The 26,807-nt window shown below is 43.0% G+C and overlaps 1 protein-coding gene across 1 annotated transcript; it reads right to left on the minus strand.

Annotated features, from left to right (window-relative positions):
- Nucleotides 1-17,951: 17,951 nt before the first annotated feature.
- LOC144791605 (zinc finger MYM-type protein 1-like) lies at nucleotides 17,952-24,334 on the minus strand. Its single transcript, XM_078666337.1, has 2 exons — nucleotides 24,274-24,334; nucleotides 17,952-20,951 (listed from the first exon to the last, which is right to left on the minus strand). The coding sequence occupies exon 2, from the start codon at nucleotides 20,835-20,837 to the stop codon at nucleotides 18,726-18,728; it is 2,112 nt and encodes a 703-aa protein (XP_078522463.1). The 5' UTR covers nucleotides 20,838-20,951; nucleotides 24,274-24,334; the 3' UTR covers nucleotides 17,952-18,725.
- Nucleotides 24,335-26,807: the final 2,473 nt, after the last annotated feature.

The raw sequence follows: 26,807 nt of genomic DNA on the forward strand, positions 1-26,807 counted from the left end.
AAACCTGTTTTTATAGAACAAGTTAGATTGGAGCGTGCCAGGGAATATCCCTACTTAGGTATTCTAACGGACGATCAGTTATCCTGGAAACAAGCAGTGGCAAGTAAAAAGTTGCTCTTTCAGAGAGCAACTTCAGCTCTTGTTTCCTTTTCGAGAAAATTGGGCAAACCAGCCCCAGCCGAGTTGCTCAAAATTTATCACGCGAAATGCCATAGCGTAACAACTTACGGCGCAGGTGTCTGGGGCTACGCTCCCGTAGACGATTTACAAAAGGTCCAAAACGGGTTTTTAAAATACATCTTGGCACTTCCCCAAAGCGCCCCAATATACGGTTGCCACATCGAGCTGGGCATCGATTACTTAACCGATAACATCAGATGTCAGCCGATCCTCCTATGGCATCGTATTTGGAACAAACCGCAATGCCATTTAACCCGCTCACTAATATCTGATTGCTTATCCTTGGCAAGTTGGAACAACATTCCTTGGCTATTATATGTCTCCAACTTTCTAAAGGACTTGAACTGCACATCTTACTTCTCCGAGCCTATTTCAACATCAGATATTACCAGAAGCGCCCTGAAAAATCTCTGTCTAAACCATCTCAGAGATTTGCGTCTCTCTCAAGAAGTAACCAAGCCAACAAATGTGCAGATCCTAACGGTTCAGACCTCCCCTGGTATTCAGCCTTATTTAACCTTTTTCTTATCTAACCATGAAAAATTTGTTCTAACCAGGTTTCGATTTAATTCTTTCTTTCGCCTTGTTACTTTCCCCACTGAGTTAAATTGGTCCCATGATTTGATCAAATGTCCGTGTGATGGAATATCATCCCAGTCGACAATACATGTAACCTTGTTCTGCCGCTATTACGAGCAACCCCGCAAGCGCTGGATTATCCCACTTCTTCGTGCAATGGGTTTGAGAACCTCCCGGCCAGCTTACCTGGCCCTGCAGTCACTAGACTCACAATACGTTGCTAAATGCGTAGCTTGCTTCCTAAAATCATGTTTGAAAATTCGCTGTAAAGTTTGAGCTACTGTTCTCATGATTCCAAGCCTTTTTGTATCAATTCGTAATATTGGTTTTAACAAAAGTTTTCAAATGGCATTCAGTTTTTACCTGTATTAAACCACCGTGTTTTATTTATATACCGAAATTTTATGATGTACTTTTTATGATTTGCCAAATGCCAATCGAATAAAAGTTTTGATACGTTACGAATCGCTGATCTGCCTCAACCTGTCAGTTTGTCCGGCTGAAGGAGATATAAAAAAGTTTCTTAGTGCGAAGGTAGAGGGCTTCACTGGGACCAATGTGGAGCAGCATCCAATCAATGTTGAGGCATTTGTGGAGATTGACATCAGACTTCACCTGCTAGGAACTTTCCCGCCTTCATTGTTGAACGCACTGGCCCCTCATTCTTCAGCAGATCTTTGTCATCTATCGCTGCTTTCAATCCACCTTTCAGTTTGACCTTCGAATGAGTCGTGGATGACCACTTTTTTCCATAAGCATATCTAAGTCAGAAGGTGAACTTTCCACTGTGACAAACCTAGTCCCTGTATCTGACTGGTGATCCATTGCGGTTGGCCTTAACTTTTGTCTTTGTCCCGGTTTTTGTTGACCAGATAGTTGCGATTGGTACTTTGTGCTTTTTTTACACTATTTTTATTTCAAATTTTAAAAAATCATATCTTTGGTTTTACTTTTTGGATTTTTGCTGTCTTGGTGTAATTTTATTTATTAAAATATCTTCTTTTATTCGAAATTGGGTATGAATTTACGTGTGTCTAGTTTTCACTTCATTACTGTTTATGTACTGCATAAACACTTTACACATTGCTTTTAAGTTAAGCCTGACTTGCTTGTGGTAAGGTACCAGAGGGATAAACACAGGATCCCTCTTGGTAGGGAGAAATCAGGCCGAAATCACACGTCTACAACGTGTGCAGAACGCGGCTGCTCGGGCACTGGTGGGCCTCCCTAGGTTCTGTTCCACTGCCAATACTCTGCGTTCTCTCCATTGGCTGCCGATTAAGCAGAGGATCCAATTTAAAGTGCTTTGTCTGTCATATAAGATCCTCAAGGGCTCCCCTGCCCAGATTCTTTTGAATCTCTTGTCTCCCTATGTCCCGGCCCGCTCTCTACGCTCTTCGGATCTCGAACTTGCAGTAGTCCCTAGGTTTAAGCTTAGCCGTGCTGGCGGCCGCTCATTTCGAGTACGTGCGGCGGTTCTGTGGAATTCCCTTCCTTCAAAGATTCGTGCCCATGATGATCTTTTTTCGTTTCGTAGGGCCGTCAAGAACTTTCTATTTCTTTAAATCGCTGTATTTTTAGTTTCTCACTTTTTAGCTGTGTTATGTTGGTACCTTGTCGGGCGCCAGGACGCTCCTTCGCTGGAGCAGCTGTGCGCGTAATAAATGCACATAACAAATAACAAAATAACAAATTATTTAGCGACTTTACTGGTTCACTCTGACAAATATTCTGATCATTATTTGATGTGGGTTGTCACTCTGTTCAACTAATATTTACATTTCTTACATTCACTTTTCTATTTCTCTTTTCTCTGAATACCTCTACATCACCTCCCTTGACCATTCTTTACCTCTTTCTCTCTTTGTTATGGTATTGTTGGACAAACTAAGGTTAGGTGCAACACAGATGAGGTCCACTGGTGAGGAAAAGAGTTCCATTCCTCACGGGTCCGTTCAGTGGCTCAGGAGAGTGTAGACAGAGAGATCCAACTGAGCTCAGGAGGTCATTGAACTGGCAAGGGCATCTGCAGTAGAGGGTGGTTGTGCAAGTTCTATTGCTTAAGCAGAGAAGCCTGAGAACATGTTTCCACCAGCATGTTCGTCCCTGGTAGCTAAAAACCTTGGGATCAAGATCGACAATGGCCTCACACTACGCTCACAGGTAATCGGTCTCACTGGTACCTGCTTCGGTTTACTCCGGATGCTACGCAAGTTCCTTCCCCTGCTATCGGAGGAACATAGGAAGATCACGGTGCAGGCGATTATAGGCTCGAGAATTGACTATTCCAACGTCCTTTATCTCGGCCTGCCAGAATACCTGCTCCAACGGTTACAGGTTGTCCAGAATTCGGCAGCACGTGCTATTTTTGGACTATCTCGCCGTGCCAGAGCCTCAGGCCTCCTGGAGGCCCTGCACTGGCTCCCTGTCCGGAAGCGGATAATTTTTAAGACTCTCACTCTGGCACACAAAGCCTTGCACGCCTCCGGAGCAAAATATCTTCAGAAAAGGTTGACCTTCTACCGTCCTGCCAGGTCGCTTAGGTCTGAAGCCCTGTCCCTTGCGGCGGTTCCTCGCGTGAAGAGAGCCCGCATCGGTGGCCGCTCTTTTAAACTACTAGCGCCTCAGTTGTGGAATAAACTGCCTGTGCCCCTGCGCAGCATTCCTAATCTGTTGGCCTTTAGGAAAGGACTCAAAACCTGGCTTTTTATCTCTTAGTTCTGGCCCCTAGTTAGGTTTTCTTCCTCTCTGGTCTCTTTTTACTTTATCTCCCTGTTGTGTTAGTGTGCAATTCAAAGCGTCGGGACACTCTTCTGAGTAGCCGTACGCTATATAAAACCTTTTATAACATAACATAACATAACATAACATATGAAGGCATTCATTAGTCTACCATGAATTTCGAATGGAGGGGGCCTTGTTGGACCTGGCCCTCTCTGCAGTCACCCCCAAATGTTTTGGTTTTACCACTCCTGTTTTGCTGCATCTATTTTTGTTGGCCTTAGGACTCTGTGCACTTTACCACTGCTAACCAGTGCTAAAGTGCTTATGATCTCCCCTTTAAGCATGATAAAATTGCCTTAAACACAGTTGGCACATTTTATTTAATTATAAGTCCCTAGTAATGTGGTATACCACATACCAAGTGCCGATAATCTAAATAATACTAGTGGTCCTGAAGTACTCATTCGGCCACCCATTAAAACATGTCTCAGGTCTGTCATTGCTGCCTGTGTGCAGTTTTAAAATACCAACTAGACTTGACAAAATAATCCACTTGCTAGTCCTTAACACTCTCTTTTTATTACATATACGTCATATATAAAATAGGTTCTAAACAGCCCGTGGAGCAGGGTACATTGTATTTAAAAGGTTTGGCATGTACTTTTAAGTTTGAAATTTCCTGGTAGGGAAAAACTCTCATCGCTGTTTTTCAATACTGTGAGGCCTATCTCTTCCAATAAATGACATTGGATTCCCATTACATTCAATAAGTGGTAGCGTTTTTGGGGAGCAGGTAGAAATATCATTTTTGGTGTCTGAGGCATTGTAATTCCTGGGTCACATGACGAGGTTCAGTTGGCAGTTGGCCTTTGTGTATTCCCCCCAGGCAGCCACACAATAGAGGGACAAGGTGTTGGCAGAATTGGCCATCCAAGGCATGTTGGGCCGGTGGAGCTGTGCGCAGCCCTACTTGCATTTCAAACGCTGTACCTCAGCTCACATACAAAGAACTTAACACTAGCCTATTGTGCCTGCTGAAAGAATGGGACCAAGGAAGGGAGGCAGAAAATCCCAGATATTTCAGTGGTGGGAAAACTCCAGAAGCTTCTTCCACGTCAAGGGTAGCACCACTTACAGAAATAGGATTCTCAGACGCACTCTTCAGTTCACTTCTGGACCTGCGGAAGGACTTTCAGAGTATTGCCTGCTACACGTGGTCATATGTGTACTTCAGAAGACTGCCCTTCTGCACCAAGAGGACTGCCCTGCCCTGCTGCCTGAAGACACCTTGTGCTCTCAGAGGACTGCCCTGATGCTTGAGACCTGCTTTCCTGCTTGAACCCAAGTCAGTATGTCAGTGTGACTCCAAGAATTAGTTGGCTAGTCTCCTGATTAGAGCCTCATGGACATAAAAGCCTCCATCTATCTTCAACCCACACCTTCACCCAGCCTCAATAAGTCCTAACCATCCAAGCATTGCCGCTCCAATCCTGGACCATTGGAAGTGACACTAAACGTGTACAGATAACCCAAATGCAAAACATGGGACTTGAAAAAATTCCTGCCAAAAAATGTCCTTGGAGGAGACTGGGAATTAGGTGCTCGCCGATTTGCCCAAGGTACAGCGCCGGCCAGGCTGACTTCATTGCAGCTCCCATTACATACTTCTCCAAAGCAGTGAATCCTGTTCCGTGGCTCCTCCCAGAAGGGGTATCTTGCCTCGTGGAGCTCTCTTCAACTACAGCCTACAGATTCGTCCCACTGGAGATTTTCGCATTCCATAAAAGAGACTAAGTCCAAATGTAGAAATCTTCACCATGACTTTGTCCACTGGCTCCCCAATGATGGCACCTCATTCTCCAACACCTCCCAATGCTCTACTAAACGTTTCGTTCTCAGACATTTTTCTTTAAAATGTCTTCTAAGTTTGTAGTTAAGGGAGACCAGGTTCAATGCTCTTAGTGTATCTGATTTGTGCTCCATTGCGGTTGGACATAACTTTGAACGTTGCCCGGCCTCGTTTGACTAGATGTCTGCAGTTGGCGCTTTGACCTTTTAGGTGTTACTTTACACTTTAAAGTTTAGAAATACATAACTCCGTTTCTTCTGATTGGATTTTTGTCATTTGCATGTGTTGGGCATGGCCCTTCTTATGGGATTTTTCTCAAACGTTTTGCTTTTTCTACTCCTGGTTTTTGCTGATTCTCTTTTTGTGGTCTTAGGACTCTGGTCGCTTCCCACTGTAATGCGGTATGAAAGCTTGTGTGTCATTCCTACTCAGGCTAGAAAGCGGTGCTTATTTCATTGGTTTAGGTGCTGCGCCTGTGAGTGTCCTGTAAAATGGAACACCACATACCCAGGGCAGGTACTACACTGTCTAATGGTGGGACGCAGCACTGATTGGGCCACCCATCAGAATAGCCTTTCAAACATGTATCAAGCCTGCCATTCAAGGCCTGTGGATGCGCAGTTGTGCTATGCTCAAGTTGGCATTTCTAACTCATTAGCCAACCCTGAGTTGGCCTTCTCTACCACTAGAGCAACCCTGGGGTAAGCCCTGAGGGGTGAAGCAAGTGTTAGTCAAAAGGCACGGCAGGTACACATGAGTGTTCCAAGCCCAGGTAGTGAAGAACCTCCACGTGGATTTTCCCTATCTAGGAGGCTGGCTCTCCCATAGCCATAGGGTAAGTCTTAAGGGGTAAAGCCAGGGGAAAGGCAGGGCAGGTACACATGTGTGTTTCCTGTCCAGGTGGCAAAGAATCCCATTGTGTTTTCACTACCTGTGAGGTTTGCTTTTCCCATAGGTTAGCATTGAGGGTTGGCAGTGAACTCTGCTACGCCAGCGGAGTTGGTGGATTTTTCCCCCACCGCCCACCCCTGTGCTTTGGTGCCTGGGCAGTGCTCTCACCTGGATGTAGTGGGATGGAGGAAGGGGAGGGGCTGGACATCCGTTCTGAGTGAAGGGGGGCTAGTAGAGTGGCAGGCCACCAGAAGATGTTCATTGCTGAGAGGGCAGGAAGGCCGAAGGGCATGCTGTGATGCAGGGAGAGGGCACATCACGAGTGTGGAGGAGGAGGAGATGGTGCCAGGAAGCAGCCATGCACAGAGCCTGCTGTTCCAGGCCCCGCTGCAGGAGGGCGAGCCTGGAGCTGAACCAATTGAACTTGAGAGCCGAGAGAGAAGTTTAGGAAAGGTACAATCAGGACTCAGAAGTTGAGCTTACCCGGTCTACTCACACTGAGTTTATGCTTACCTGGCCACTGTTCACACACACCTCTTTGCTGGAACTTTTCAAGCTTGCCCTTCCGTAGAAGTCACCATCTTCAACCAGAAGTAAGTTATGCGGAAGTGAGCACGTGGCATGAAAGATGTGCCTGCTGGGGACTGGGGGCAGAGCGCTAGAGGGGTGGGCTGTTGCTTCGTGGACTCACTCATCATTGAGGTTCACTCCTGGTCTGGTTCAAACCACTCTGCCCTAGGCAAAGAGATCATGTCGGTGAGCAGTCACACTGAAGAGAACCCAGAGGAGTTTTCAGGTACGAATGCATGTGAGTGCAGTAGATATGAAAGAAGTGGAAGTCACAGTTGTAGTGCGGAGCTGAAGGCATGTTTGAGACTGAGAGCTGAAGTTAGGATGGAGCAGAACTCGGTGGAATTCCACTGAGTTTTTCTGCAACTCCGCAGAATTCTGTGTAGTGCACTATGCAAACTCCTCCCACTTTTAGTTAACATAGGGGAATAGTTCAAATTACTTCAAGCTGCAAAAATTGCTTACAGTTTAGTAGCCTCATAATATTTCGTATCTTTGGATTCACAGTCACAAACCCTCTTCTGTGGTAAATAGGGATTTGCCATTAATAGCTTAGAAATGCCACTTCAAGTGGCCATTTCTCTGCTTTAAACTGCATTGTATGCCTTTCAGTTTGACTCCAGTCCACACTGGAGGCTGGGAGAGCACATCTGTGCATTCCCCAGAGACAACTATACTCATTGGGCATGCAACTGGAATGACAGACCTCTGCCATTTGATGAACTGGCTGGATAGAATGGAGGAAGAGGTTTTAACACTTGGCCTCTAAGAGCCCGATCATGGCCCCACTTAAGAGTAAGATCCGCATTCCAAGGCCTCATGGCAGACAGGATTGAAATTCAGGGGAGACATCTGTGGTTCAAAGGAAAACTCTCTGAACTACTCCCAACTTCAAAGGCAGACTACAGTATAACTACTGGTATCATACTTCAGCAGGGCAGAGATACACTTGTGGGGATATAAGACCGGAGATCCTAGATCCTAGACCTACGTGGGGGACACTGCCAGAGGAATCTGTTGTGCACAAGGAAGATTACTGTCATTGCACCCATACTGAATAGTGGTTGGCCTGGGCTGACTAACTGATGCTGTTTGTTTCCCTGAAGTGCAGCACCTCTCTTGTGTGCCATGTAAACTGAATGCTCATTGCGTGTGGTATCCAGTTCACAGGTTACGAACGTAAGAGGTAAGGGCGTGGCTGTAGTGGTGCCTCTTTCTACCTCATGCAACAATGCTGATCTAGCGCCTGTGTGTGTGACCAGAATTATCCGGTGCGATCCATATCAGCGCGTGCCAGACATTGTGCATCATTTCCAGGGAGGTAGCAACTCTTCCTTGTTTGTGACTGCAATTGTCTGGTGCGACCCGTATCAGTGCCCACGAGATGTTGTGCCTCATTACCAGGGAAACGTTTAAGCAAACTGTGAAACCCAATATACCCTTGTAGGCTTGGGCAATAAACAATTGCAGGGTAAAGGATGTCTACAGGGTTTCTATTCGTAATATTTTTCGTTCTTTTCTTTCAATTCGGTGAGTTAGTCATGTACAATAAAACTCAAAAGTGTCCACAAAGACAACCACAATAAATGTAATTTACAAATACAAAGCACACGGAAAATTCTATTTATACAAAATAAATGTATATATTTTTCAAAAACCAAGATTTGAGGGGCTATATTTAAATGTAGGTTATGAACTGTGTGTTTGAATTGATTTGTACATCTTTTCATGACTCTGTTTTGCTGACACCTCGTTCCTTTAAATGTACCCCCTCTAATCTTGGTTTTTGGAAAATATATAAATTTATTTTGTATAAATAGAATTTTCCGTTTGCTTTGTATTTGTAAATTACATTTATCATGGTTGTCTTTGTGGATACTTTTGAGTTTGATTGTACATGACTAACTCACTGAATTGAAAGAAAAGAACGAAAAATATTACGAAAAGAATCCCTTGTGGACATTCATTACCAGGGAGGTATGGAATTTCAACTCTTCATTGAGTGTGACTGGAATTGTCTGGTGCGACTCAGATCAACGCCACCAGACGTGTGTCTCCCTTCAAAGAGGTACTGAGTTTGCATCTCTTCATTGTACGTGACCGAAATGATCTGCTGCGACTCGTATCATCAGACGTAATGCCTCGTTTATAGGCGAGGTGCGGAGGAGCAAATTTGTGTTCTGGGTGGGCCTGGATTACCTGGGTGCCACTTTGATCGACATGTGTTTGACAGGGTGCCTCCTACTTCCAAGAGGCTCTCCTGCTTCATTCCTATTCATTGATTGTTCCTTTTGTGCCCTCAGTGCAGCGGACCAACTGCCCGTTTCTCACCTGGCCCGATGAATTCATGTTGCAAGGCTAGTATTGCCCAGACCAGAATGGGGTGGTGAGAGTAATCAACTTGGCTAAGGAACACTTCCAAGAGTGATTGTAAGCTGGTCCAGACACTACGTGGACCCCCAGGCCCTGTGCTTCACAGAGCAGGGCTTGTGCCAGAAGGCACCGTTTAGAATCCTTTGATTGAACAGCCATCACCCTCAGTTCGCTTTTGCTCCACATACCTTGGGTGAACTTATCGAGTAGTGGCCAAACCTCCATTTGTTCACTGCTGCCTAATTAACCCTGATTTCTACTCCCACCTTCTTCCCATGGTACGATGACTAAGTTATGTTAAAAGAATTTATAGAACGCACGTATACCATATTTTTTTGGGTGTAGGCTGAGATGAATGGAAAGATTTTCTTGATCATCCTAAGTGAGTAAAAGGAGGAGGAAACATTGGGATAAACCTGCCTTCCAAAGTTCTGTTTATTATCAATTTGAACTCCTAGGTTCTTTACCTTGGGTAATGGGGATGGGCCGAGGTCCTAGTCCTTCAGGCCACCAGGAAGAGGATCATGCTAGAGAGAGGTTGCCGATCAGTACCACATCTGTTTTTCTTGAGTTGAGCTTCAGGAAATGTTTGTTCATCCATGAACTGGTTGCGTGCATACAGTCATGGAAACGGGTGGAGACTTTGGTGTCTTGTTGAAAGATGACACAACTATCTAAGTGTTGTCAGCGTAGGAGTTAAGAGCAAGGTCAAAGGTTTTAATCAGAGTTGCCAGTTCCGAGATGTAACCATTAAATAAGGTTGGGCTGTGTGAAGATCCCTGTGGCACCCTGCATGGGAGGGAGAAATGGGAGGATTTCTTGTGCTCAAGGGCAATTGTTTACAGTCTACCAGACAGAAAGGACATCAGTAAGGCCAGGGCCTTGTCCTAGACTCCTAGTTTGCCCAGTCGATTGACCAAGAACCCAGGAACAACAATATCAAAGGCTGCAGGCAAATTGAGGAGGATAAGAGCCACAACGCCTCCTCAGTCCAGTACAGCCCTTATCTCCTCAGTGGCCTTTATCATGGCTGTTTATGTACTGTGTCCGGGTCTAATATCGAATCGTGCAGGGTCCAGCAGATGGTTATCTGAAAATAACTTGGTGTGCTGCATATTCATTTCTATCAGGGAGTGGGAGACTCAAAGTAGGGCGGTAGTTGTTTGGGTTGACAGAGTTCAGATTAGGTTTCTTTAAGAGAGGGAGGATGGACACATTTTTCTATTGAGAAGGGAATACTCCTATAATAAACAAGGAGTTATAAATGGTGGACAGGTTTTTTCCTATCACATCAGGTCACGTGCTAACTTTAAAGGCGCAGGGGAGCACGGTCTAGGGAAGAATCAAACTTGGCACTGATGACCCTTTTTGCTACCCATTCTTGGGAGACAGGGAGGAACTCTGTAAAGTGTGTTTGAACAACATTTACCTAATTGGTATGGACCTTAGCATCTAAAATGTTTGAATCCTCAAACTTGGAATACATTTAGTTAACTTTGTCGCTTAAGTTGTGTGCCAGGGTGTCGCAAAAAGATTGGCTATGGCCACCTGTATTGCTGCTTGGGAGTGTTCTAAGTTTGGTCACTACCTAGAAAAGCTCCTGCGTTGAGGATGTCACTGGCTCTATATGTTGAGTAAAGTAACTGCTCTTTTCTTTAGTCAGTAAACGTTTGCATATGGTATGAATTAAGTGTGACTCCGGCCGCGAACTGCCTAGTATCAGGGGGAAGGTTTTCTTTATCTCCAGCCTGTGTGTGTAGGGTAGTTGGGGGTTAGCTGAATCAGTCTGCATGTGAATTATCAACTGACATGCCTGATATCCATGGCACCGCGTATCGGTGCGGAGTAAGTGTATGGGAGTGACTGCCTGTTATCAATTACACCGTAAGTGAGTGTTGGTTTACATGTTGGTTTCCTTCCAAAAGAATACTACGTTTGACATTCTTTTTTTACCTGTGCAGCCTTGGCCCATGGTGCTGTTTAAAAGTGTTGTAATTATCTGTGTGCCCACATTTCTGATATCGATGTGATCTGGGGTGCACCCTATAACTTTGTGGTATTGGAATTGTAATAATTGCCAGGGTGGGCCTCATTCTGGCAACGTTTCGCATCACATAAAGGTGAGGGGTAAAATATGATCTTTCCCAAGTGCACATACTACTGCTATCATTTTAACATGGGTGGGCCTAGTACCGCTAGTGATATTTCTGAATGTGATTTTTACCCATAAATACATGGTTCATGTTGTATTAGTTAATGTGTGTGTTGAATATAAACTTTATTTACGTACATCACATGTGAAGTCTCTTTTGTGATGCTCAGTGTATTCACTGTGTGAGAGTTCTGTGCCAATGCTTTGCACATTGGCTCTGTGATAAATATGACTACTCAGTGCCAAGGTACCCAAGGGTGAGTGCAGGTTATGCAGTGAGTGTAATCACCCACCTCGTATTTGTAAAGCAGTATATCACCAGTGAGGGTATGCTGATGCTGAGCAGGTGTGTTCCTGACTGTGCTTGTAGTAGGATGGTTAATTGAAAAGCCAGGTCTTCAGTTTTTTGTGGAATTCAAGAAGAGAGAAGGGGTCTCAGGAGTGGGAAGCCATTTCATACTTTATGAGAAATGTAAGATAATATCTGCCCTCCTGATCTGGTTCTGTGTATGTCTCGGATGTGTGTGAGTAGGAGTCCTGTGGAGCAGAGGTGTCTGGGTGGTTGGTGAAAGGAGGTACAACAGGTAGGTGGGGCCTTAGTTGTGCAGTGCATGAATGCGTATGTGAGGAGTTTGTATTGAGCACGTTTGTGTATCGAGAGCAAATTCAGTTTTTTGAGGTGTGGTGTGATGTAATGTAAGGTAGATTTATAGAGGGCTGCTTGTCACCTGTGAGGGTAACCAGGAACAATGGAATCTGAGTTATGTGTGGGAGGTTGAAGATGAGTCTGGCTAACGAACTCTGGATGGTTTGTAGTCTTCTTGTGAGTTGCTTGGTGATCCCGTCGTAGAAGGTGTTCCCATAATCAAACTTTCTGGTGACTAGGGTGTGAATGACAGTTTTTCTAGTGTTGCTTGTGAGCCATTTGAAGTTCATCCTCAGAGACTGGGAATTAAATATCAGAAAACAGGAGGCCAGGTGGATCAGTAGGTGCAGATCGGTACATGCAGGACTGAATTGTGACAATGAGTTACATTACTTTTTATAATTGATGTAAGTTGAAGTCCTGCTATAATGATTTCTGCTCTGGGCCTTTTACTTTTGTTTATCTGTTGAGTTGAGAGGTCAGAATATTTAAATAAATATTTTTGTGAGGCATAGGACTCATTGTATGAGTAGAATTTGAGATGAGCTGTTGATTTAGATACCTTGGTGGGAATAGACTTATTATTCTTGCTTAATTTGTAGATTATATTTCTCAATGTCTGTCATGATATATGCTTGACTTACACTTTTTCTCATTAGGTTGATTGAGTTTTGTGATAGTGAAGGCTAGCAGGTATGTGAAGCAACGAACTTGTGCATAATGGAGTCGAAATAGTTTTAATCGATCGGTCATGATATATGTCTGGCTTACAATTCCTCTCTAATACTAATATAGGTTGATTGAGTATTGGTGATAGTGAATGGTAACAGGTATGTTTAGCAACAGTTGTGTGCATAATGGAGCTGTAGTAGGTTCGATGGATATTAGAGACACTGCAATGGGGGATTCACCACTCACGGAGGTGTTAGAACAGCACTTTGAATGAAGAATGCAAGAGTATAACTTTTTAAAATCACTCATATTTACTGTCGGCACCATGAGAAACTCTTGCGCAGTTCTTAAATAGCTATTTAGATTGTTTGTGATTGGGATGATGCAGTATTTACGGTTCATAGCCAAAAGCTAATAGGATGAATAGTGATGTAAACAGCCAATAGGATCAGGCGACCACGAATATTTCCGGTTACGGGTTATGTGGCGGACCAGAGAGGGAACCGGCGGTATTTGAAAACAGACACAGGTGATTGGAAGGCAGTACTAGTCTGCCGAGGGGTGAAAGGTCAGAATATACAGATAGAATGTGATTGGCCAATGGAGAATGAGGACCAGAGAGGAAGCATTGTCGTCGGAAGTGGTAGTGAAACTAAGGCTCGTTTTTGATTGGCGAGGGTGGATATATATACTGAGACGAGAAACAGGAACAGCACACTGCTGATTTATCAGGATCGAGCGTGTCGCTCGAGCAGAATGGGGTGATATATACTTTTGAATATTAATAAGGTGAGATACAGGACATAGTTTTTGGGTGACAGAGGATACCAGGATGCATTATAGAAAGTATTATCGTGTATATGGAGGCACAGTAAAAGAGATACGGTTTACATTGTTCTTTGCAGATTGTTGATTCAGTTGGGACTGGAAGGAAATAGACTGTCATCCTATGATGCAAGAGAATTGAGATTCAAATATGGGTCAGTATTATGAGCCTTGCCTTCTGTGATTTTGTAGCATGTTTTGAATGAATAGATAGTTGAATTATCCTCCCTCTAACCACATTTATTAAATTATAGTCATCGGTGACAAATGAGTAGGGACATTGAGATAGTGATAATGAATTGAGGGGGTTTATGATACTGATGGGCAGAATGGGTACATCTTATTTTTTTTAAACATTTTTTCACAGAAATGTCTGGATAAATTGAAAAACGAACTCATCATTGCGTTAATCGCTATTGGGAATTGGTTGGAGCCAGTCAATGGTGAGCAATGAGGGGATTGATTTAAGATGTATATGCTCGCAGATTTAGAATGTGTGGTTTTAATTTGTGCCTACACCTGTCTGATTTTTTCAGGTGAGATTGATTAAATTTCGTCCACATACAGGACTAATGGATGTATTGATTCGGATAACGAAGGTACGGTTGGATTAACATTATGAGTGTGTTATGGGGGACTAAGTTGTGGGCTCGATAAGACTTCAGTCATTGAGTCAAGGTGGATCTGGTTCTTTTACTGTCATTTTGAGAAATATATGTATAGAATGGAATATAGGCAGGATGATTTGGGGAAGATACAGTAGTACTGAAATAGATTGAAATTGTATTAGATCAGACTGATGGTTAAAGTATATAGCTACTAGTATTATGGATGTTGATTGTAAAAAAAAAATTTCTTTTGTTTACCATTCGCAGCCCTGATGATGTCCGACTAGGACAGAACGCGTAGGCTGTGTCAATTTAATCTGCATTTATGAACTTTTGAAACATTAAATATTTGATTTGGGTTTTTCTACATTGGAGTGTATACATCGTGTGCTGTTGGACAACCTTGGATATTGGAAAAAGCAGATAATAAAGAAATTTATGGACTACAGCATTGGACTGCAAAAACCTTTTTTCATGACTTTTGGCATTCCTTCTCTTTTTGGTTATATATAGGGTTAATTGTGTGGCTTGGCCGGTGAACCACAAGAAGTTGAATGCCACAATAAGATACTTTAAATGGTTTAAATTGATTAATTTTCTCAATTATACCCTTGTGCATACGTGGTTCTACCCTCACCGTCATTTTGTGATTATTCATCCTCAGCATCCTCAGGGTGAAGAAGCAGGAGACAGTGATGGTGTTTACTTGTGCACTCATGTCCAGTTTGCTGTTGATGACTATTCTGAGGTCACTGTCATGGGTTCTGGGTTTGGATGTTGGTAATAGTTCTAGCCAAAGATCATTACTTTTGTCTTATCGGTGTACAGCTTGAGACAGTTGGCTTCAACCAGTTAGTGACTTTAGTCGTGCAGGCTGTGAACTTGTCTCTTGTGTTGGGGATCTTATCTGAGAGGGGGAGTATGAATTGCATGTCCGTCTGCATGGGAGAGGATGTTGATGGTGTGTGTATGGATGATGGCCAGGGGCATCATGTATGCATTGAAGTGGGTGGGGCTAAGCAATTACCCTTGAGGCATTCCACTAATGAATTTGTGAGCTTCAAAGGATTAAGGCGCCAGGCTGTGAGATTGAGTTCCATCCCTGAAGAAGGAGCAGATCCAGCGGCCAGCAGGTCCTTGGATGCAGTCTTCTACAGGCTCCTGATGATGATGGGGTGTGAGATTGTATCAACTGCTACAGAGAGGTCCAGGGGAAGAAGGTCTCCCGTGTCCCCTCTGTCAAGGGTCATGAATATGTTGTCTGTGGCTGCGATGAGAGCTGTTTCTGTACTGTGGTTGGGCCTGAATCTGATCTGCATGGCATTGAGAAGGTGGTATTTGCTGAGGTGGTTGGTAAGGCATCAGTTGATTAGTTTCTCTAAGACCTTTGCCAGGTATGGTAGAAGGTAGATGGGTCTGTACTTGGAAAGCTTGGCTGGGTCAACAGATGGTTTCTAGAGCGGGGCCATGATGGTGGCATGTTTCCAGGTGAACGGTAGTTGTTAGTGCTTTGCTGCTCTGTAAGAGTCCTTTGATGGATGTAGGGGGGGTAAAAGTCAGATGGAGCCCCGAGTTTATAGTCTTCATGGTAGCAGAAATGTTGATGCTTGTGACAGGAGGCCCAGAGGACAGCGTTACTTCATCGGCTGAAATGGGAAGTTGAGTTGCAACGGCGATGGGTCCGGTTGAGGGTAAAAGTTGATATATATGGAGGTGAGTCTGTTAGAGAGAAATTCAGAGAGCTTGTTGCAAAGGTCTTTTGAGAGGTGATGTAGGTAGCAGGAGGCACAGTGAAATCTTTGATGATGTTGAAGATTTCCTTGCTGCTGTTAGTGCTGGCATCGATGCAATGTGCAATGGGTCTGCACTTGGTGTTCTGTATTTGCTGGTGGTAGCATCTTAGGGCTGATTTGAAGATGTCTTTATCTGCAGTGTGTTGGCTTGTTCTCCGTTTGCACTCCAGTTGCATGCAGTGGCATTTTGTCAGCCTGAGTGTCTATGTGTACCAACAGGCCTAAGGTCAGACTCTTGCTGATGGGTTGCACTGTTGAGGTTTCTGATGGCTTCCAGCAGGTTGGTGGTGTGCTTGGGCCAGTGGTTGAAGAGGGTGGAAGCCCAATTCTCTTCTGAGATGCTTTTCCTTCTGCGGCAGGCAGCTGCGAATGTGGTAGGTCTGTGATGGTGCTGGATGCACACATATTGTTCTATCTAACTAACCTTTCCTTATTTTACCTGACCTCTTCAACATCACCCATCTCCTGTTACATTTCTCGCTTTCTCCATCTACATCTTTAGACACCCGCTGCTTTTCTATCTGTACTCTCTCTACCTCTTCCTCACCTCTGCCTACGTATACCTCACTACTATCAAATACACCTACCTACTGCACCTCTCTTTTTCTCTCAGTGCCTGTTTACCTGTACTTCTCTACCCCTTTCTCTTTACCTCAACTCTCTCCACCTTACACTTCTCTCGCTACCCCTCACAGCACTATTTGCATTTAATCTCCCTGTATTGTGTTTAGTTTTGGGCCAACCACACGGAATTGCAGTGGAAGGTAGTTGGGCAAATTGATGTACTGATGTGTCTGTAGCGAGTTGCAATGTTTGTTTATTGGGTGTCACCTACTGAGCTACTCAGCAGCTTTGGTGGGAAACAAGAGGGGGCAGTGGCATGACCAATAATGCTGGGGCCCCATCTGGCCCTCGTCTGGAGATGTCTATACTCACCCCTCTCCCTCTCTTCTTCTCTCTCTTTCTTCTCTCTCTCCTTTCTCTTTCTCTCTTCTCTCTCCTCTCCAGGGGCGGCTGGTGGATTTTGAAAGTGGTGGGGCGAAAAACGATACTGTGGTGTAAGAAGCGAGCGAGCGAAGCGAGCGAGCCCGAACTGCAAAAGGAGGGTGCGGGGGGGATTCCCCCCGCAAGAAATTTTTTAAAAAAATGGATTCAAATAGTGGGGTTTATACCACATATTTACTGCAAATTGTTGCAAACACAGGGTACAAATATAGCATTTTAAAGCACAAGTGAGAAGAAAACATTAGAAACATATCAAAAATTTGCCCAATCCTCTAGCTGGTCAGCTTGCAAAATGACCCCCAAGCCAAGCACACAACCAATGGAAACAGGCCCTCTAAGTGTTTTCTACCTGTAACACATCTCTGCCTCTTTACTGTATTGGATGATTAAGTCATCAAGGCTCACACCATTGGTAACATTGCAAGTACTTTAAAAATTAGATTGCCAAAGAGATCCATCCCAGGACTGCAGTTCATCCTTGATTTTTTTAAGATTAGCCGGACAAACTGAAATTTTATTCCAGCAAACTGTGTTTAGTTTGTAAAATATAACATTTATATACCATAAATGAACACAGACAGAAGGTCCACATAACATAAATTGAGGTGCAAAACATACAAACCTGACAACAAGATTTTGGGTGGATAGCAGAGATATAGTGATAGTAACAGATATGGTTTATAAAATGACAATGGAGAAAAAGGAGTTAACAAAAAAAGTTTAATTTTTAAATTAAAACATAAATAATAAAACATATATAAATGTAGAGCATAACAATAAATAAAATAAAAATCAGTGAACAAAGTAGTTTTCATTTAGGGCCTCATTTATGAGGTTTTGCTGTAGGGCAGCACAGCAGGCATTCCTGTTGCTCTGCCCTATGGCAAAAAAAGGGCATGAATACACAGTATCTATCAGATACAGTGCATTCCTGTCTTTTTCCCTGGCACCGGCACACAATGAGCTGCTGTGTCCCAATGCAGGCACCATTGCACCATGGTGCAAGGGTGCCTCCATTGCGGGCAATCACAAGAGGCTTTTTCCTCTTTCTCTGTGTGCTGCAGAAGGAAACACACATAGAAAAAGGAAAAACGAGGGGAAATAAAGATATTTCTCCATGCTGTGCTTGTGGCTCCCTTACGCCTCCCCTGGGGAGGTCTTTGTTTTTGGCGCTGCCTCAGATTACAGATTTCTCAAAAATCTGGGGTAATGTCAAAAAGCCATGGATGTTGCTGGGAACACCCCCAGCAACACTCAGTGCATGCAGAAAACTGTTTTAAATGGACCATATTTACGAGGCAGCCTTAATCCAAATAAAGGGGCTTAGTGCTGCCTCGTACATATGGAGTAGGCTCCTGCGCTATGGAACGTCACAAAAAGTGACATTCTGGCAGCACAAGGGGCCTCATAAATGATGCCCTTAATGTACAGAAGAAAAACAAAGTATAAAATGTAAACTTTAATTTGGCATTAACAAATAAATTAAAAAAACACCCAGTAGATAACACGGTACGAAAATATTGTTAAATAAACACAAATATGTTAAAGGGACAAAGCTTGGTTTCCACTCTTTATATTTGAACAATAATATTAAACGAGGAACTGTAATTTAAAAAATGTAAACTTTTAAGCAGCATTGGCAAATAAAGACCACACACACAGATAAATAACTATGCAAAGTGCAAACTCAAAAGACGGAAAAATGAAAAGTACTCAAATCTTTTTGATGAATACAAAAAGCTTATAGCAGCAACAGGTTGTGATTTGTAAAGCACTAGGAAAATGCTGAAAATGTGTCATTGTCATTTAGCTGTATAAGTCAAACCTCCTAAAAAAGGTTATTGGGTGTCAACCATGTTCACTTTTTGTACAGAAATTTTGCACGTCGGTCTTTAAGAGTAACAAACTTCTCAATAGTACGCTTATTAAAATCTGGAATGTCTCTGATAAGTTCCTTTTCCATAGACAACATGGCCAATTTATTCAGACGAGTCTCTATCATAGTGTTCCTTAAGAATGTTTTAATTCTCTTTAGAGTTGAAAAACACCGCTCGGACTCTGCTGTGGTCATGGGTGTGGTGATCAGAATCTTCAACAGATTCATAGTCTCTGAAAATGGTTCTTGTAGATTGTTTTCAACAAATAAACCAAATAAAGGAATGGCACCAGTAGCTCTTCGAAATTCATGCCTTCCATATATGATCGATAGTTCAGAGTTCAATTTATCTTTGTTTAGCATGGGATATGCCTTTATAGTTTCATTGAGTATTTGGTTTGAAAATGATCTTTCATGTCTGTCAAAGTGGTCACTTTGGAGTAAAGTAGCACTTACAAGATGTTTGGTAAATTCAAAGCGTTCTTTGGCGTGGACAATGATAGTATCACACACTTCTTTGGCAACTTGGACCAAGACCTTTAAATCAGTTCTGTGGCTTGAAAACGTAGATTCTACTGGCAGTCTAGCATCTAGATTGTCAACAGATGCCCTTACACGGGTGATTTGGGTGACAAAATCGGTTGTTTTGTTTTGTACATATAAGGCATCTATGTCCCGCTTTTGTAGCTGGTTATACAAAATGTCCACCTGGTGCATTATGTCATAAAATAAAAAAAGGAAGAAAAGAAACTCCCTGTCTTCCAATGTTCTGATGAATCCATGGGCCTCGCGTACAGCAACTGATTCAAAATGACCACTACTTTCAATGGCCCGAAAGCATTTTTTCAAGTCTTCTCTGTAATCATATATCATAGTGACAGTGCGTATGTGAAAATTCCAGCGAGTTGTAGCCACTTTTGGGAGTCTTCTAGAAACTATGTCCAGGAGAACTTCAGTTCTTTTTGGAGATCGTGAGAAAAAAGCAGGAAGGCCACCCACAATAGCAAAAAAATGTTTTACTTTTGAGATCCTTGATACTGCTTGCTCCATAATCAAGTTAAGTTGATGAGCATAGCAATGCACATAATGTGCATTGGGGTAAACATCTCTAACTTTTTTCTGGACTCCTCCAGAGCTGCCACTCATCACACTAGCTCCATCGTAGCTTTGAGCAATTACTTTTTTTTTGTCACTGGTCTCTGGGAAAACATTATTAAGTTCCTGAAGCAAAGTTGTGGCAATTGTATGAGCAGATGAATCTTTTAGTTGATTAAAACAATAGAATCTCTCAACAACTTTATTGCTGGCATCAATATAGCGGAAAACCAGTACGGATTGAGTCTGTGTGGATACATCAGTCGTATCGTCCGCCTGGATAGCGACAAATTCAGAGCTTCGCAACTGCTGTATTATGACTTCTCTTGTTACTTCCAACATGCAGTCCAGGAGTTCATTCTGGATGGTTTTGGAAGTGCCTTTAAAAACTGTTGCGGATTTTAAGTGAGTGTCCATTGCACTGTCTAAGCTAGCAACAAAATCAACTAGGCCTCTAAAGATTCCTTTATTTGAAGAGCCTTCCTGCTCATCGTGACCACGTAATGCCAATTCAAAAGCGCCACAAAAACGCACACAGTCAATCAATTTAGATAAAATGTACCTGTTTTTATCAACTTCTAGGTTATGGTTTCTTATTGCAATGCGATAACTGTCATCCAGCTGTGAAGCAATATTCATTCTTCCAAACATGGCAAGCTTTATTGAGCTATCTAGGTGCGATTTACATGCCTCGTGCTTCTTTATTTTTTCAGAGAGATGCTTTAAATCCGTAACTCCTGTTTTTGTCCATGGTACTTCACCACCAAACAGTAAGCAGGGAAAGCAGAACAGCGAATTTTTTGTAGTGCTAGCAGTAAGCCAGATTTTCCTTGTATACCATGTAGAAGTGAATTTTCTAGTGTAATCTTTGCCACGTTCTTTTGTAAACTGTTCAAGCTTGATTTCAGGCTTATCAGGCCCTAAACTTTTGACCTGCATTTTCTCTTCTTCTTTCAGCCTAGAGAATGGTGTGAGGAGTAGCTGGTCAACTGTATTCATTTTGTATAACTGAAAATAAGCTAGTGATCCAAGTGGTGTGTTGGAGTAGGGCAGTGCTTTGAGTCTTGCAGTAACGCTGGCCTTGCTGCCAGTTACCGGGTCAATCGCTGGCCCCTGTGAGTAAGTAAAAATGAGGTGTAAGCTTTGACACTAGATAGTGCATAAAGTAAAAATGAGATGCAAGATAACAGTGCACAGAACAAACAGTAGTGAGTAGTGCAAACTCACTACTATGAAACAGGCAATGCAGAATGCTAGAAAGTCCTTAATGCTAATGGCTTATTATCAAAGTCTCTGAAGTATGCCAGAAAGTGCTTTACAGACGTGTTGTAATACTGCAAGGTACAATTTAAACAGTTGCCCCATTCTTATATCTGATACATGTTATGTTATTGAAATCCATTGAAACTATAAGAACAGGACCTGCTCACGGTGATGGTTTGACTTAGAAGCATTTATCAGATTAGCACACTGGCAACATCTGCCTCACCCCAGATGTAATGGTGATATTTTTAGACTGGGACATTAATCACTAATTGCCTTTCACACACAATGCCTGTTGCTTTGCAAATGCATCCTTGATAGCTGCTCATGCCCATCAACAGAGCTTGTTTATGAAAAGGCATATGTCTTAATTTACACTGCTGAATGAATAGAATTTTCGCTTTGGGGTTTATTCACTCATAGGGATGCATCATAATCACATGTAGAGAGGAGCCACATATAATCCTGTTTTATGTAAACGTGTTTGTTAGAAATATAAACTATGTTAATGCATTTACATGCCATGTTTTAGCAATTATCTAGACGATGAACTAAATAACATAGGCTATTAATGTGATGGCTAGAATTACTCATGTGAAGATTCACAATGTTTTAGTTTTAGTTTAATACCGATGCTTCATTTTAGTTTAGATAATGAGCATTAGCAAAATTGTATTGTAGGTGTGCAAAACTGAATTTATGTAATACGAATGATTGAAATACGTTCTTGTGAGTTGTGCGCTTAAATCGTAGGCCTGAAATACCAGGAATTAACTTACAATTTCATGTGGACTGTGGAGTTTCTCTTTCTCACGTTTTTATTGCAGGTGGAGAAGCTTTCTCGTAGGAATAGTAATGTCCTTGTTTTAGCAGCTAGGCAAGGAAAGGAGAAGTTACAACTGTATGCCATAAGGTGATAGGGCACGAGACTCCGTTTAGCAGAAAAGAAGGCATGAGTAGGGAACCAAGGACAAAATGTTGCCGAAGAGGAACATGGAGAACAGCGTAGAAACGTCCATCCTAGGCTGTGCCTATCATTGAAGTACAAAAATGAAGGGAATTCTGGCAAGGGGTGCCTAAAATAATTTGGCTTTTTTCTTTTTTCCTCTGTACCATTATACTTTTGTACTGAGATGCGCAAATGTCCTATTTTTGGCATTGTAATGAATCTAACTAACCTGTCCCAGTTGTCCGTGGGTTATTAATTATCAAGGTGAGTTACCTTGAATTGGTTTGTTGACTCAATTGATTTTCTCCCCTTCACACTCATGCTGCTTAAAAGATTCATCAGTAGGCATTTCTAGAAACATCCATTACAAATGGGCCCGACCCTTTCACTGCCATGAGGCTTACAGTATCTGTGCTGGATACAAACAATAGCCAGTGTCACATGGTTGATAGGGGCATTAGAGACATTGTTAAATTAGCATGAGCCGGGTTGCCATGATGCTGCTTTTGCGCACAACACTACATGCTTTTGTTTTGCACGTCTCAGTTTCTACCTTTCACCTGAGAACACTTTGCTGTGCTTATTCTCTATCTGTTCCTGGAGTTTAGTCTGAACACTGTGAGCAAGGTTGATAAACAATGTCTCTTGTTATTCTGTTCTGGACAGGCCCTTGAGCCTAGACAAAACATAACAGTGCAGCTGCTACAGGCGGTAACTTCTACTTTGGTATTGTGGGGATGTGAGCTTAGGTGACACATACTTGGAGAGGGACCGTTCCATGGAGAAGAGCAAGTGCAACACGCACCTGTGATGCAGGAATACGACCTATGTCCTGAGGTATGGAGTTTGCTGACAAAGGCGAGAGATCTTCTCTTATATAATAATATATATTCCTGTTCACATTTCAGGACTGCTACAGCGTCCACTTTTAGTAGTACTTGGACTATCCTGGCAGAATGTCTTTCCTCTGTGGTAGCAGCAAAACCAGTGTCAAAACAAATTAAAAAATTAAATGCATGGAAACACCAACGAAGTTGTGTCTAGTTACTATGATATGACATATTACCATATACTTACCAAGGGGAGGGAGGGAGCTTAGGCACTGTAGTCCTTTTTCCACTGTCTTCATATAATGACGTCTCCCTTTATGATGTATGGCCTTACTGCAGTGCTAACCATATTGGTAATATGACTCTTTTTGCTTGTTGTGGCACATATACTGCATCGAAGAGCACGTTAATTAAAATAAATGGTTAAAACTATCTTTGTGTTTCTGTTTGATCTTATTGTGGATGAGTATGAGTAAGGGAGCGAAAAGGTGTGTCTTGTGTCCGCGATTCCTGAGAGATCCGAGAGTGTTGTGTTCTGGGGTGTCCAATCATTTGTTACTCCGGGTGTGATAGGAGAGTGAGTGAGACACTATAGCTAGTCGGTCCTGGGCTCTTGGGTAATAAGGCGGTAGGAAGGCACAACCCCTATGCACCAAGGTCTCATAATCCTGTGCATAGTTCTGCATATGAGCAGAATCCCTGCAACACCAGCAAGCAGTTCATATGAAGTAGGGAAGAATACAGCTAGAAATCATGACTTTAAACAATGGCAACATAGAGAGCCCTAGTTGATTAGGATTCATCCTGTAGACAAAGTATGCATGCCATGAAAAAGAATAAAGACAAAATTCCCTTAAGCAGAACATTAAGTAACATGGATTGAGTGACTGCAGTGGATTCATTCACTCAATAACATAACACAAACTAAACTACTAAGAAAAAAATAAAATATTGTCTCACACAGCAGGTTGCCAAATACACAGTGACATTACATTAAACAAGATCTCAAAGTCCTGCATAGATAGGAGAACAAACAGACTAAATGGGACCTGTTAAGCTTTTGTGCTGTTAATTTATACACATATAAGTATCATCATTACCAATGCCCCACATTACAAGAATATGCTCACTATTTACAAACCCTTTGCAATGACATGTTTCTATTCCAACTAATTTCAACTACAGTCACTAGCTGAGTGGGTCTTTCAAAGGAAACCCTTTATTTAAAAGCGCCCACACTGCGTACTGCGCTAACAACACTTTCCTAACTCCAGTGGCGCACCATCCACATTCCTACTCAGTACCAAACTTCTCGCCGCCACTCTCCCCTTTTTAAACACCAAACACCACTGCAGGATTGTAGCTTTACCTAAAGGTAGACATCCAGGCTCACCTTTCTGCAGGGCTTCCACTTCCTGTTCACCTTTCAGGTCTGCTACAGCGTCCACTTTTACTAGTACTTGGACTATCCTGGCAGAATGTCTTTCCTCTGTGGTAGCAGCAAAACCAGTGGCAAAACAAAACAAGCAAACAAAAATGAGAATTATTAAGAGGGAAGGGTTTTCACATCATTCTGTGTCCATCAATATCCACTGTGTCTCTTTTTTCTTATATGTGGGAAACTCTGTGTCATTTAGTACACAGCAGAGACACAGGACCCCAGGATCTCAGGTTCTTGGGATTTACCACATCCGAGTTTATTTGTAACCTTCAGGATTCAATTTCTACTCCTGGCCTAACTCTAAAAACCCAGTTATTCAAGTTCATGAAGTGTCTATTGCAGCAGACGACTGCCTTTTATGACATTCGTGGAATAAAGACTTTACCCTTTTACACCCCCAGCCACTTCACCAGCCTTGGCAGGTGCAGCTCCAATATGCCCAGTCCTATATTGCCCCTCAGTGTAAATCTGTCTCAGCCCTCTCCTTCCCTTCCCTCCCCAGTTATAGCTCTTTGACCCCTTCTTCTAACCCCACATCTGCTCTGAACTTTCCTACCAGGGACCATCACTGCAGAGAGCTGCTGGTTGCATTTCTCCAATCCCAGACCCCTGATGGCCTTGCTCAATGTTGCTTTGATTGGGTAGACTAGAATACAGCTCCTCTCTAGTGACTGACTCCCACACTTACTTCCTGCACCCTGGGAGCCAATGACACCCTGTGGTATTTCTATGATCTCCACAGAAACACTACAAATCCTGTATCTGCACAGCCACTTTCCAGTTAAGTTGAGTGGACGACAGGTCTTGTGTGCACGTGAGAGTATGTGTGTGACAGAGCATGCCTATATGTGTGTCTGTGTGATCCCATAGCTATGGGTAGAATGATTGTTGGTGGCCGTGGCACACGGATTCAGAAAAGGGGTGGTGATGAACAGAGTGTCTGAATTAAGCAGACCACTCTTACCCAGTCCAAAGATCAGGGCTTGATCCATCACCGTTATTTAGCTCACTGCCCCATCCCAGCTCAGAACCTGGCTAAATGCAAATTAGTCTGTCCCTGGCCCAGTGCATCATGGGAACAGGGCAGACCAAACTACCAAGCCAATTCTTCACCAGAAAGGAGACAAGCTTCCGGGGACCGGTTTCTGCCGTTTCAGGCGTCGTCGGCCCGGCTTGCTTGAATCCTGATGGAGCAGTGAGCAAGGGACTCATGTCTGAGTATACCCTGCCACACCTATAGTGGCCAAAATCGATTCAGAAAAGGGGTGGTGATGAACAGAGTGTCTGAATTAAGCAGACCACTCTTACCCAGTCCACGGAGGCATAATAATTGCCACATCATAGTGTAGTAGTTCAGAACTTACTGAGTTAGGCAACCCAGCCCTTACAGCATCCCGCATACTGACTGGTGGTGGACTGAGGCAATAGATGCAGGGCAGTGGTGAGCCAGCATAGGGATGGAACGAGCAAGGCCTGGAGCTTTGGGAGCTGGGAGCTTAATTTCCCTCATGTCTTTCTTCACAACATTCACACTCACATGTAAAGCCAATTTCCGATCACCAGACAACCCTTGTGCAGAAAATTAATTTAGTTATGATCGTAGCAGTTTTCAGATTCGCAGCTTCTAGCTTAAACCCTCTAGATAGAAACATACTGCTCTCCATGCTTCCTTGAATAAAAGTTGTATCTCTTAACACCGATTTTTGGCTCATCCATAAAACTGTTAGCAAAGTAGTTTTTCACAGCTTCAATACAATTATTCCACCTACACAAATCTTGTCTTGTAAAAATTAGTTCATGCTGGAACTTTTGTCTTACTATCCATCACTGCAAGAAAATTTCAAATACCCAACTATACTTGTGTCCAGGACATTGTAGAAAATACGTGGATTATTTAAAACCCTTCCTGGATGCCATATTTTATTGCCAAAAACTGTACCTGTTCTATCCTGCTAAACACATATGTTGCCATCAATATATAAATATAAAAAATGTTGCACTCAAAAGTTGTTGATATTTATAAGTTAATACTGCCAACAAAACAAAAAATAAAACCCTTTAGTCTGCACACCTCAAGATATGGTCATATTTCTACTGGTTAAAATAATCCTATGTGAGCAGCAGCTCACCCACAGACCTCTGCAGCTGGTGCATTAACTTTATGATACACTCATGGGAGTGGATCCTGTAACTAGTAGATCACCCACAGACCTCTGCAGCAGGTGCATTACCCCTCCATGATCAGTTGATCCCCCACTGACCTCTGCAGCAGGGACATTATCCCTCCGTTACTCTCTGGAGAGTGGACCCTGCGAGCTGCAGAATACACAGACCTCTACGGTAGGGGCGCTGCAACAAGGTCCATCAGATGCCACCCACTTTACTGGCAGGTTGCAAAGACCAGTCCTGGTACTAGAGCTCGATTGTTAATTTTCCCAGATGCGGAGATGTGTGTGCACAATACTTGCACTTCACAAGTCCACATC

Source organism: Lissotriton helveticus, chromosome 11 (assembly GCF_964261635.1).
Source record: "Lissotriton helveticus chromosome 11, aLisHel1.1, whole genome shotgun sequence".
Taxonomy (NCBI): Eukaryota; Metazoa; Chordata; class Amphibia; order Caudata; family Salamandridae; genus Lissotriton; species Lissotriton helveticus.

Excerpts from the sequence above, each read along its gene's own strand:
- LOC144791605 (XM_078666337.1), bottom strand. The coding sequence starts at position 20,837 with ATGAATACAGTTGACCAGCTACTCCTCACACCATTCTCTAGGCTGAAA.